The sequence below is a fragment of the Lineus longissimus genome, chromosome 4 (assembly GCF_910592395.1).
Source record: "Lineus longissimus chromosome 4, tnLinLong1.2, whole genome shotgun sequence".
Taxonomy (NCBI): domain Eukaryota; kingdom Metazoa; phylum Nemertea; class Pilidiophora; order Heteronemertea; family Lineidae; genus Lineus; species Lineus longissimus.
The window spans coordinates 11,608,932-11,621,689 of NC_088311.1; the positions used below are offsets into that span (position 1 = coordinate 11,608,932).

General features: G+C 45.9%; 1 protein-coding gene across 1 annotated transcript; it reads left to right on the forward strand.

Annotated features, from left to right (window-relative positions):
* The first annotated feature begins 957 nt into the window (after positions 1 to 957).
* On the forward strand, positions 958 to 10,250 carry LOC135487233 (uncharacterized). The gene is made up of 5 exons (XM_064770737.1): positions 958 to 1,012; positions 1,496 to 1,563; positions 1,661 to 1,891; positions 2,214 to 2,389; positions 9,806 to 10,250. The coding sequence occupies exons 1-5, from the start codon at positions 986 to 988 to the stop codon at positions 9,982 to 9,984; spliced, it is 681 nt and encodes a 226-aa protein (XP_064626807.1). The 5' UTR covers positions 958 to 985; the 3' UTR covers positions 9,985 to 10,250.
* Positions 10,251 to 12,758: the final 2,508 nt, after the last annotated feature.

Sequence of the window (12,758 nt, forward strand, 5' to 3'; positions counted from 1 at the left end):
TCCAGACAGAAGTTAGGAAGAAAGTAAACCTTCAAGATATAGCCAAGTCAAAATGTATGTTACCGTGAGAATACTACTAGACTGGCACTGTTACCCCCCCCCCCCCCCCCGGAATCCCCTACCCGCTTGACGCACCAACCCAGATTATGATATACGGAGCATCATTTACTTGGCCCTAATGTATCATGATTACGGGATTTCATTCGATCAATCAAAATGATTAAACACACCATCATCAATGCATCTGCTTAGAAATAAGTGTCAACAAATAGCACGTGGTAATGTTTACTGCAGCATAAATATAGAAATAGACAATGGCACGTGGTATTTAAACGTATGGGCAATCGATCGTAAAACAATGACACGTTTTTAATTCAGTGCATGCGCAATACATCGACTCGGGTCGTTGATGATCTAGCCTCTCCCCACTCGCCTATGTCATATGCCACGTCACCGTCAGAATCCGAGAGTGACGCAGCATGTTTGACCTCTGACCCGTCTATTCGGGCACTACGTGTCAGCACTGTTTCACATGACAAAAACCGTTTGTAGCCGACCAAATAATTGTGAAATTGAGCAATTATCTTAGAGAGTATACAGATAAAGATACCTTGTACTTAAATATGAAAATAAATTATCTGTAGGGATTTTAAAATAATTTTTTCGCAGTGGCGACTCATTTTGCTCGCTATTGGCAATGTAACAAGTGCTTCCTCGGTCTTTTTTGCCAGACTAAAAGTCGCAATTTTGCAGTGGCTGGGAAATACGGTGGCTGGGAAAGGACATCGAAAATAAAAAATTATCGGCGGGACGGCTTAATGGTGACCTTTCGCTATCCCGGGCCGCCGAGAAATTAACACCGAGACTGAGCCATTTATGCGTGTGACGTCATCAGTCTACGGGTGGGTTTTTCCGATCCCGATTGCGGTTTCCGAGAATCAGGCGCTGGATCTCGCATTGCCAAACGAGGACATTGGACAACAAAATGGCTAATTTGTGGGACACTATTGCGGTAGGTAGTTTTGTAGAGATGCACGGCAGTAACGGTAGAGTGCTAATCTTAATCAAGCAATGAAAATGTGGTAAATTGGGCTCCCCAAGGTGCAAAAAATATGCCGCTCTGTGTCGGCCCACTTATGTATCATTGTATGGGCGGATATACATGCATGCATGCATCATTGCATGATGACAGATGAGTCGCGTTGTGTTGTCGTATTCTGGAGAACGTGCAAGCGAGCAAAATAGAACCTCTAGATATGTAAACAAATTGTACCAGTAGGTGAACCTAAAAATCAGCGAGTATCAGGGTGAGGGATCGGAGCACATCGAGTAAAGTAGGCATGGGTGTAGCAGCCGGGCCCGGGGTGGGGGCTTCAGCCCCCTACATTTCAAGAAATTTGTGGATTTTTTCAGACTTTCACCGTGATTTGGGGTGAGTGTGGTGTGTAGCATAAATTTTGATATTTATTTGCATTATGGGTTTCTTTCTTTTCAGAACTTAAAATTACCGATACCAGAACCATCTGAAGGGGCAGATGACCAACACAAGGAGGCACCATCAGGGTATGTATAGACATGGACCTGAACACCTGAAATATATTGTCTCCTGAAGAAATCATAAAACATTAAGCCCTAATGTGGTTTTGATAATTTTTTTCAGTCCGAAGATGCTTCGGTACAACCCCGGGTATGACATAAGTGTGCTGAAGGAGGTCCTTCTCCTCAATCCTTTTGATGACGCCAGTAGATGGGATGAGATTGCAAAGGCCTTTAATAAAGAGCTCATGAAAAGGCGCCCCAATGTGCAGGCCGTCAATAGTAGATCAATCAAGGAGAGGGTGGAGAAATTGTTGAAAGCTTTTAAATCAGAGCAAATGGCGGCACTGAGAAGGTAAGACATGAAAAATTTTAAGTGAACTTTAACATGCAACCACACTAGTTTCCAAGAGTTTGCATCTAATAGTGATGCATCAATGTGTGCCTGAGGGTATCACAGAAGGTATGTACAGAAACAAATGATATGTAGCCTATTGCAGGGCAGATGCATCCACTGTAGAAATGGGGAATCTTTGATAAAATACTCAATACTTGTGCTCAATGATATTTTAATTGATTTGTTTCCTATGTGCCATTTTAAAAATGGTGGGTGTAGTAGGCTAAACTCTAAAATCAAAGGGCCTTGATGGTACATGTTACTCTGTCTTTTCTTGCAGATCAGGAACAGCTGAAGAATACACAGAGAGAGACAGCCTTTTGACTGAGATATCTCAGATGAAGGATGAATCGCACGTCAAAAAAGCCTCTGAGACAAAGGGTTCCGATGACAAAGACATCATAAAACAGGGGGAGGCCGTAAGGAAACATGCCATGGAAGGCATGGCAAAAAAAGGTAAGCATTTTGGTCTCAATAAAGGCCCCCAAGTTATTCAGATTCTTGTATTGTACAGGTATTGTAATGTATAGCAAGTTGTTGTTTTTGCCCGAGTACTCGTTATCCTCTTTACATGGTTTTACACCAAGACACCCCTCCCCCCGCCTGGATGGTATGTTTGACGCATTGAACATAATCTGTGCCATATAATATTTCAATCCGATATACGCTATCTTCCTGTAATTGTTTTGAATATTGCGCCTATTTTCCCAGTTATTTGCCTATCGTCACCTTTGACATGTTCTTTCGCTAACTTTAACTTGCGCGCGCGCTGAGACAACCCCGCGTCGTGAGTTGCGATGACGTAACATGCGCTTCAGCCATTTTCGATTTGTCAGGGAAGGTCTTCGCGGACTTCGTCCCTCTTTTTTGTGGGTTTTTTGTAACTCTTTATGGTTTGAATCGGGAGGTTTCAAGATTCAGGTAAAAGCAAAATATGTATAGAAACCCCTAGCCCACTGTCATTCAGAATAGTTAAAGGTGTACATCAAAATCAAGGTTTGATTGTCCGTTGTCTTGAATGCTTCGCCAGAAGTTTCGATGAGTGCGCGCCTCGTGCGATGCGTACATCTATGCATTGAGCATGCACTCTGTGTATAGGAGCAACGTCTCCCAGCGATTTTACAGTACCAATATCATTATGTCATGTACTAAGTTGTGAGAATATTTAGGACTGCTTTCAATGATCCATGTGACAGTAATATGTAGGTTTTAGTTCTCCGTGTAAGACCATGTTGTAGGAAAGACAAATTTGAGGACATTTGTATACTACAAGTATGGTTGTGAGGTACTGTTTCTGATTGTGACACATGTTTGTACTATTTCAGAAAACCCCATGTTATGGTGTTAAAAGAAGATTAGAAATCGACTCCCGAATTGTTGAGTTTTCCATCCCTGTCTCCACCATTCTTTTCTGAATCCTGCTTCTGCACTGGTGAAGATCGACATGGCGCCGATGGAAGACTTAAAGAGCAAACGCAAAGGACTGCGTGCCCGTTGCACGAGGGCTATCAACCGCCTTAAAGAGAACATCGATAAGGACACGATTTCGCTGCTGAGACTTGAGCGAGAACTGGATGCCCTTGCAGCGGACTTTAGACAGGCATGTGACATCAATACTGATATGATTTCGCTGGTGGAGGAAGATTCGACGGATGCTGATGCATTTGTTCATTGGGAGGCGGAACTGATTGAGGTGTATTACAACTTTATTGATGAAGCCGCTGCCCATCAATCGAAGCTGGCCAAAGCTCGGCCACCTTCCCCCACAGCTTCTACTAGTGGGCCTGCATCCGGTGCTGCTGTCATCACGTCGCCCCCTGCTGGACTGGTTCCTGTGTCGCCGCCAAGCGGTACTACTGCTGCTGCTGCCACGACGGCCCCTCCTGGGCTGTTTTCCGCCTCGCTGCCGACTGTTCCTGCTACGTTGCCACCCGGCTTGTCCCCAGTGATGACTGCTGCTGGTCCATTGTCGCTGTCAAGTACACCGTCCATTGGTGTACCGCTTGCCAGCCCGTCTTCGATTCGGTCTGGTGTTCGACTCTCTGCCGGAGTCGCGTTGGATCCAGAGCCCACCTTCGACCGGTGGATCGATGAACTGGTGGAGTTTCAAGAGACGGTATTGCCCGGTGGTGTCAGTGGTGAATTGACTATAGCGTCTGCCCTCTATCGCATAGAGGCGGGTAGAGACATTCCTACATTAAAGATAAAATCGTTCAGCGGTAAAGCGATCGATTATGTAGACTTTATCGATAGCTTTAAACTACACATTCATGAGAAACCACATCTCAAAGATGATGCCCGTCTTGCGCAATTGAGAATGCATCTCTCTGGTGATGCTGAACGTTTGATAGCTGGTTTAGGATGTGCAGGTGTGATGTATGCAACCGCGTTGAAACAACTTAAGGACCAATTTGGGGCCCGCAGTGTAGTTGCTCGTGCCTTTATTGATAGAATTGCAAGGGGTAAAAAGATTGATAATTCTAGAGATGCACTTCGTGATTTCTCCATTGATGTTATTAATGTCATCGCAGGTCTGCAGCGCCTCCAGTACTTCGCTGATGTGAACGCCGTTGCAACTCTACGCCGCATCGTCCAGCGTCTCCCTGATTACCTCATTGACAAGTGGCAGGACACAGCCGCCCATATTCGCGAGCGTGACCCTATACGCGCGCCATCAATAACCGATCTGTCCGATTTCCTACGCAAGAAAGTCAGGGCAAAGTGCGACCCAGACTTTGGGGATCTCCGCTCCACTGACAAGGGTGTTGCTGGTAGTAAGTATGAAAAGCAAGGTACCGGTAGTCGCTCCTTTGCTGCGCAGGCTGTCAAGTATAAGTGTTACATCTGCTCTGAGCCACACAAGGTGCCTGAGTGCCCCACATTTGTCAGTAATTCAGTCTCAGAACGTCACAATCTTGTCAAGACACATAATCTGTGTTTTTCATGTCTTGTCAGGGGTCATCGATCTAAAGACTGCAGGTCGAAGAGGAAATGTGGGAAAGCTGGATGCACTAGGTGGCATCATGTGATGCTACATGTTGACTCTCCACCTCCGATTGTCCAGTCTGCTCCTTTTTCAGGTTCTGCCACAGCGGCTATTGACAAAAATGGTATTCTGCCTGTAGTTAGGGTGTTGTTTAGGGCTGAGAATGGTAGGATCAGGCAGGGGAATGTCTTGGTTGATTCAGGGTCAACGACCAACATTATCCGGAGGGATTTTGCAAGAGGTTTGGGCCTCCAGGGCAAGAACGAGCCCATTGAAGTTCAAGTTGTTGGTGGGTCACAGCAGGGCCAGCAGGATAGTCGTAGACTAAAGTTCTGGATTTCCCATTTGGATGGAGGGGAGGAGCACTTAGTTGAGGCTCATGAGATGGATTGCACAGTATCTGAGGTCTCACCTTTGAACATGGAATATTTGCATTCATTTTCTCATCTCAGGGATTTGAACATCTCCCACCCTGGTGGTCCAGTCGACCTAATATTGGGGGTTCAGTACAGTCATCTCCACTCAGAGGAAGAGGTCAGGCGTGGATTGGATTTTGAGCCCATAGCCAAGCGCATCCCACTGGGTTGGTATGTAATCGGTTCTGAGGGGAAGGCCCCTAAGCGGCTGTCTGTGAATCTGGTTAGGAAGGTCGATATGTCTGACTTGTATGATCTGGAGGTGCTTGGGGTCAGAGCCCCAACTTGTCAATGCCCTGTTGATCCCATGTCCTCAGAGGACAGGAAGTCTCTAGCGCTGTTGGAGAGATCTGTGAGTCTGGAGGGGGACCGATACATGATCGGTTTACCCTGGAAGAGAGATCCCTGTCTCTTGCCTGACAATTATTGCCTGACCAAGAAGAGGCTAATCTCTTTGGAAAGGAGTCTGTCTCGTACTCCAGAGAAGGCTTTGCTTTATGATGCCGCCGTCCAGGAGTATGTCGACAAGGGATGGGCCGTAAGGGTTGACCCCTGTGATCTTGAGAAGAGGCCTAGGTTTTATCTGCCGCATCATGGCATATACCGTCCTGATAAACTCAGCACACCCCTAAGAGTAGTCTTTGACCCAGCTTGTCAGTTCCAGGGTGTCTCCTTAAATTCTTTTCTATATAAGGGCCCAAATTTGATTGGAAACTTGTTTGGAGTATTGCTTAGGTTCAGGGAGGACTTAGTTGCTATTGTGGGTGACATCTCTAAAATGTTCCTTCAGATTTTGTTGAAGCCTGAGGATACCGAGGTGCATCGTTTTCTGTGGCGAAACCGGGATGACACAAGAGACCCTGAAATCTTCAAGCTGACCAGAGTTGCATTTGGTGATCGATCATCCCCTGACATGGCGAGCCTAGTGATGTTGAAGATAGCTGAGCGCCACAAGACGTCTCATCCGGAGGCTGCCCAGGTCCTAGAAGAAGATCGATACGTGGACGACCTGATACATTCCTGTGGAAAGACAGACGTTGCCCGAGGCAAGATGAGTGATCTTGATGAAATCCTAGCGACAGGGAGCTTCAGAGTCAAGGAGTGGTACATTTCTCGTGGTATCGGTAAACCTGAAGGTCAGCCAGCTAGTGTGCATAGTGGTGAGTCTATTAGTCTTGGAGGTAGCGGTAACGATAGCGTCAAGACCCTTGGGGTCTCTTGGGATCATAGCACGGATTTTATCCATTTCAAGGTGAAGGATCCACCTGACTCGTCTTTGACTAAGAGGTCTGTATTGTCTCATCTGTCAACTCTCTTTGATCCACTTGGTCTTGCTACCCCAGTCACAATCACTGCCAAAATTGCCATGCAGGACATTTGGAGACTCAAGGACTTTGGTTGGGACACTGGTCTGCCCCCCGACCAGGTTCAGCGATGGAATGAGATTTTCTCCAGTTTCAAACAACTTGAGACAGTGTCTGTCCCTAGGTCAGTTAAACCAGACGACGCATTTGGAATTCCCCAACTTCATGTTTTCGGGGATGCCAGCATTCATGCATATGGGGCTGTTGCCTACATGCTGTGGCCAACAGCTGATGGTATTAGCGTCCGCCTGTTCTCGTCTAAGGCTAGGGTGGCCCCACTCCACCAAACCACAATTCCGGGCCTTGAGCTGATGGCAGCTCTCATTGCCTCACGTCTGGCTAAGACTATTCATTCTGAGCTGCGTACCAAGCCTGAGGTCCACTTGTGGTCTGATTCTGAGATTGTCCTCCACTGGGTCAAGTCTGACTCTCTCTCCTTGAAGCAATTTGTTGGGGTAAGAGTTGCTGAAATTCAGGCAACCTGGGATCCCTCAGTTTGGAAGTTTGTCCCAACAGCCCAGAATCCTGCGGATGATCTCACCAGGGGATTGACACCAGAAGAGATGGCCGGTCGCTGGATTGAGGGGCCAGAGTTTCTGAGGAAAGGAGAGACACATTGGCCAGCTCAGCCGTCGAAGATTGCTGAAAGGGATTGTGAGAAGAGACCGGAAAGACAACCCCCCAATATGTCTGCATCAGCTGTGAAGATTGTTCCACCAATCAAGTGTGAAGACTATTCAAGTTGGCCTAGACTTATCAATGTGACAGCATTGTGCCTCCGCTTCTTTGGTAATCTGAGGGCCAGGGCAAGAAAGGAGGATATAAAGACCGGAGAGCTTGAACCAGGAGAACGAGAAAGAGCTGAAAGGTACTGGGTTTCTACTGCGCAGAGAGGGCTCATTGATTGGGAAACTCGTTGCAAGGATCTGGCTCCCTTTGAGGACAATCAGGGTTTGCTCAGGGTAGGAGGTCGTCTTCGCAAGTCTCCGCTGTCCTATGATGAAAATCATCCTTTTCTCCTCCCAGCATCTTGCCACATTTCCAGATTGTTGATGAGAAATGTCCACTGGAAAAATGGACATTGCGGGTCTGAAAGTACTCTCTGCCATGGCCGGAGAAAGTACTGGTTTCTGAGAGGTCGGAATTTGGCACGTCAGATTGTTAGAGATTGTGTGGTGTGTAGGAAATTGCGCAAGTCTCCACTGGTCCCTTGGATGGCTGACCTACCCAGTGAGCGTCTTGCATTGTTTGCTCCAGTCTACAGTACTACAGGCCTTGATCTGTTTGGTCCATTCTTCCTCAAATGTGGTAGAAATAAGAGCACGAAGGCTTGGGGAGCCATCTTCACCTGTGGTACTGTAAGGGCAGTACATCTTGAGATTGTGGAAAATTTGTCCACTCAGGCATTTCTCCATGCCTTCAGGAGATTTGTCTCGCATCATGGATGGCCGTCAACTATCATCTCAGACAATGGTAGCTCCTTTATCAGCACGGAGAAGGAGCTAAGAAAACTTGTACAGGAAGGGCGAGAGCAAATTCAAAGGTTTGCCGTCCTCCACCAAGTCAAGTGGCGTTTTATAACCCCTCTAAGTCCAAACCAGGGAGGATTTTATGAATCACTTGTAAAATTGGTCAAGAAAGGTCTCAAGTTAGTTGTTGGACAACAAACCCTCACGTGGAATGAAATGTCCACAGTATTCGCGGAGGTCCAGAATCTGGTCAACTCCAGGCCATTGGGTTATAGTTCAAATGATCCCAATGATTTACAGCCCTTAACGCCCAACCACTTTCTTCTTGGAAGAGCATCGGCTGAAACGCCACAAGGTCCATTCAACCCAACCAAAAATCTCCACAAGAGATTTGAATTTACCCAGAGTTTGGTAAATCAGTTTTGGACACGGTTTGTTCGGGAATATTTGCCCACATTGCAAAGAAGGTCTAAGTGGCTTCGGAAGGACAGAGAGGTTCAGGTTGGTGACATTGTCCTTTTGGTTGATCCAAGTGCAGTGCGCGGTCAATGGGAGCTAGGTCGAATCGAAGAAGTATTCCCTGGAGACGACGGTGTCATCCGCAATGTTCGCGTCAAAGTCAAGACCGGTTTCAGGAATCGTTCAATTCAGAGATGTGTTCCTATCCTAGAGTGTGATGGTGAGGACAGTGATTTCGTTGGAAGTGAGGAGGTGGTTCATGAGGACCAATAGATATTGTGTTTTTGTGCCTATTGGTCTCGCCCCATATTCCATCATCATATTCCGTCATTCCAAGTTTAGTCTATTATAGACATTTCTATTGCTATATCATAAAAAATTAATGCGTCCGCGTTATAATCATAAGCGCGTCCTTTGGCGCCCGGAGGATGTTTTGAATATTGCGCCTATTTTCCCAGTTATTTGCCTATCGTCACCTTTGACATGTTCTTTCGCTAACTTTAACTTGCGCGCGCGCTGAGACAACCCCGCGTCGTGAGTTGCGATGACGTAACATGCGCTTCAGCCATTTTCGATTTGTCAGGGAAGGTCTTCGCGGACTTCGTCCCTCTTTTTTGTGGGTTTTTTGTAACTCTTTATGGTTTGAATCGGGAGGTTTCAAGATTCAGGTAAAAGCAAAATATGTATAGAAACCCCTAGCCCACTGTCATTCAGAATAGTTAAAGGTGTACATCAAAATCAAGGTTTGATTGTCCGTTGTCTTGAATGCTTCGCCAGAAGTTTCGATGAGTGCGCGCCTCGTGCGATGCGTACATCTATGCATTGAGCATGCACTCTGTGTATAGGAGCAACGTCTCCCAGCGATTTTACAGTACCAATATCATTATGTCATGTACTAAGTTGTGAGAATATTTAGGACTGCTTTCAATGATCTATGTGACAGTAATATGTAGGTTTTAGTTCTCCGTGTAAGACCATGTTGTAGGAAAGACAAATTTGAGGACATTTGTATACTACAAGTATGGTTGTGAGGTACTGTTTCTGATTGTGACACATGTTTGTACTATTTCAGAAAACCCCATGTTATGGTGTTAAAAGAAGATTAGAAATCGACTCCCGAATTGTTGAGTTTTCCATCCCTGTCTCCACCAGTAATATCTCACGGGTTTTTATTTCAGATGACTCTACCCCATCGAAAAAGGTCAGGAGAACACAATCCATGTCTGAGTATGTAGAGTACAAAAAAGCAGAAATTGAACTTAGAAAGGTAAGAAAGCAGGAACTGCAAATGGAAAGAGAGGAGAAAGGGAGAATGTTTTCGATGATGAAGACCATGCTTGAGAGTATGAAAAAGTAGTGTTATCGTTGTCTACCTATTGTTCAAGGGACACTTTTTCTTAACGACCCTGTAGGCAGAATGACTGTCACCAATTACAATTACAATTACAATAACTTTATTAACGTACTATAACTACAGCAAGTTACCAGTCTAGCAGCTGTTGAAAATTCATCTGACTTTTTTTGGATGAACTTTCATCCTGAAGTGTTATTTTCGTCAGATGAATTTTCGTCAGGCTTAGAGAGTGTTAATTTCTAAACAACTCATTTGGGTGAACTTTCTGATCATTTCACTGCCAACACGACCAATAGGTCAGTAGTTTGAGATTTGTCATATAGTTTATTTTTAATTTTTGAATTTTCATTGTTGAAATAAAAATATTGTTTATGTTTCAACTTGAGTCTGAACTTCTAATTTCCCAAAAAATAGTCTATAGAAAGCCAATCCTACATGAAGAGTCTGAGAGTTGATGATGTGGCTCTTATTGGTCCTTTATTGGTCCCCCTTGTAAATCGTCATTAGTTCCCAATGTAATCCTGAAGTGATGGAGCCTCCATTTCAAAATAGGAGCCGGTCTGTGATCCGTATAGGCAAGTGTGAAAATTGGTCAGAAGCCCTGCCACTAAGTAATACTTGGCAACAGGCTGAAGGAAGACCTTTAAATTCTTTTTAAAGTCAACAAAGGCCCAATATTTCAGAATTTTTCCAAATGTCCATTCCACCGAAGTGCGCACACCAGACATTGCGGAATTGAAGTCTTCTTGTTGCTGAGTGAGAACAGCTGCTCCTTCTCTGAGAACGGGGAAATTAACCAAGGGCGGTTTGGGTAAGCTGGATCTCCGTATATGTAGAAGTTGTCTCCTGTTGCCGTTCGGGGCAACTGGTCGAGCTGGCGAAGAAGACCACTTTCCCTCAAAATACCGGAGTCATGTCTGCGTCCTTCAGCCGGCCCCCACAGATTCGCGATTAGTCCATTAGGAAGCGTCAATGATTGAAATTTAATCGCATGTACCCTCTTGTGCCCATTGAATACCACTCTTTGAAGACGAATTGGTCGGCATATCGGCCTTACAGTCCCGTCTATGAAGCCGAAGCAGTTCTCTAGAGGGGCACCAAGGCCATGAATCGCATCAGCGTAGGAGCGAAGATGGTTGGCATCCATCCACGGCTGATCAACCGGATTTAAAAGATGACCATGCCTTCTGTAAATGAAGTCGACCGTCTCGTTTATGGCAAGTGATAGCACTGAGGTGGGTCGGCCAAACAATTCTTCCATATCAGTCAGACGGTTAGGGTATGAAAAGCGCCTGAGTGTCATGCAGAGAGCATCCTCTGCCCGTACTACAGACCGGTTTCTGCAAATTATCACCGGTCGCAAGTCGAGCACAGAGACAAGATCTCTTATCTCATCCTTTCCAAATCTAAATTTGTCCAACCATTGCGCCTCGTTCAGTGAGTCAAGATCAAATCGGCTCCAGTTGAGGTCAAACGTCGGCTGTTTTGGTGAAGTAGCTCATTCTCCATTACAAAATCCAATAAATCTTCGTCGTCGAATACTTGACTTGCCAAACTCAGAAATGCAGCGCCACTTGCGGACAAAGATAGAACAACTCGACATTTTTTTCACCGGTTTTCGCTGCGCATGCGTACAAGCCATCCGGAAACTAATAATGGCGGCAATCTGAACTTGTTTTTGAGAGTTCAAAAAGTTCTTTAAGGCTCATGATTTAAGATAATTTAGCAATCTGATAACTATTACGTGTTAAGAAACAGACGTACCACAGTTATAACCAGTTTACCTGTGTGAATTTGCTTTCACTGCGTGTAGAACAGTTGTTGTTCTCGTCCGTCGCCGCGAAAGATGACGGCTGGTACGCATGCGCAGCGAAAACCGGTGAAAAAAATGTCGAGTTGTTCTATCTTTGTCCGCGAGTGGCGCTGCATTTCTGAGTTTGGCAAGTCAAGTATTGTATGGCCAGGTCCATCAAAATTCGCGCCGTTCCTCCCGTTGCCATGCTTGCGTCTATGGCGCTGCCATCTAGCGGAATTATAAAGAACTGCGTTTCTCGGGCGCCGGACTGCGAAAGTAGATTCGTGAGTTGGTGTGCCGGGAACGGGAACGAGAATAATTCTCGGTTGCGCGGTTCTCGGAACGGGATAGCGAAATGTCTCTATTATCTCGGCGGGACGACTTAGTAAGTCAGGGGACGACTTAGTAAGTCGGGGGGACGACTTATTATCTCGGGGGGGGGGGGGGACGACTTATTAAGTCGGGGGGACGACTTATGAAAGCGAGGGCGAGGCCTGGCTGTGACTGTCTCATCTCTCTCACCATGTAGACAACTTGGCAGAGCAGCCGAGACTAATTTGGCCTGGCTGTGACTGTCTCATCACTCTCATCATGTTGTCAACACGGTGGAGCAACCAGGACTGATTCGGCCTGGCTGTGACTTCCTCATCTCTCTCATCATGTTGTCAACATGGTGGAGCAGCCAAGACTGATTTGGCCTGGCTGTGACTGTCTCATCTCTCTCGCCATATCAATAACTAGGCAGTGCGGCAAAGACTGATGCGGCCTGGCTGTGACTGTCTCATCACTCTCACCATGTTGACAACTTAATAATAATATTGCCTTACTGCCTTTTTCATGAATCAATTTTGAGCATTATGTTTACAACGTAGTTGACAATAATTATAGTGAGAGAGATGAGACAGTCACAGCCAGGCCGAATCAGTCTTGGCTGTCCTGCCAAGTTGTCAACATGGTGAGAGAGATGAGGAAGTCACAGCCA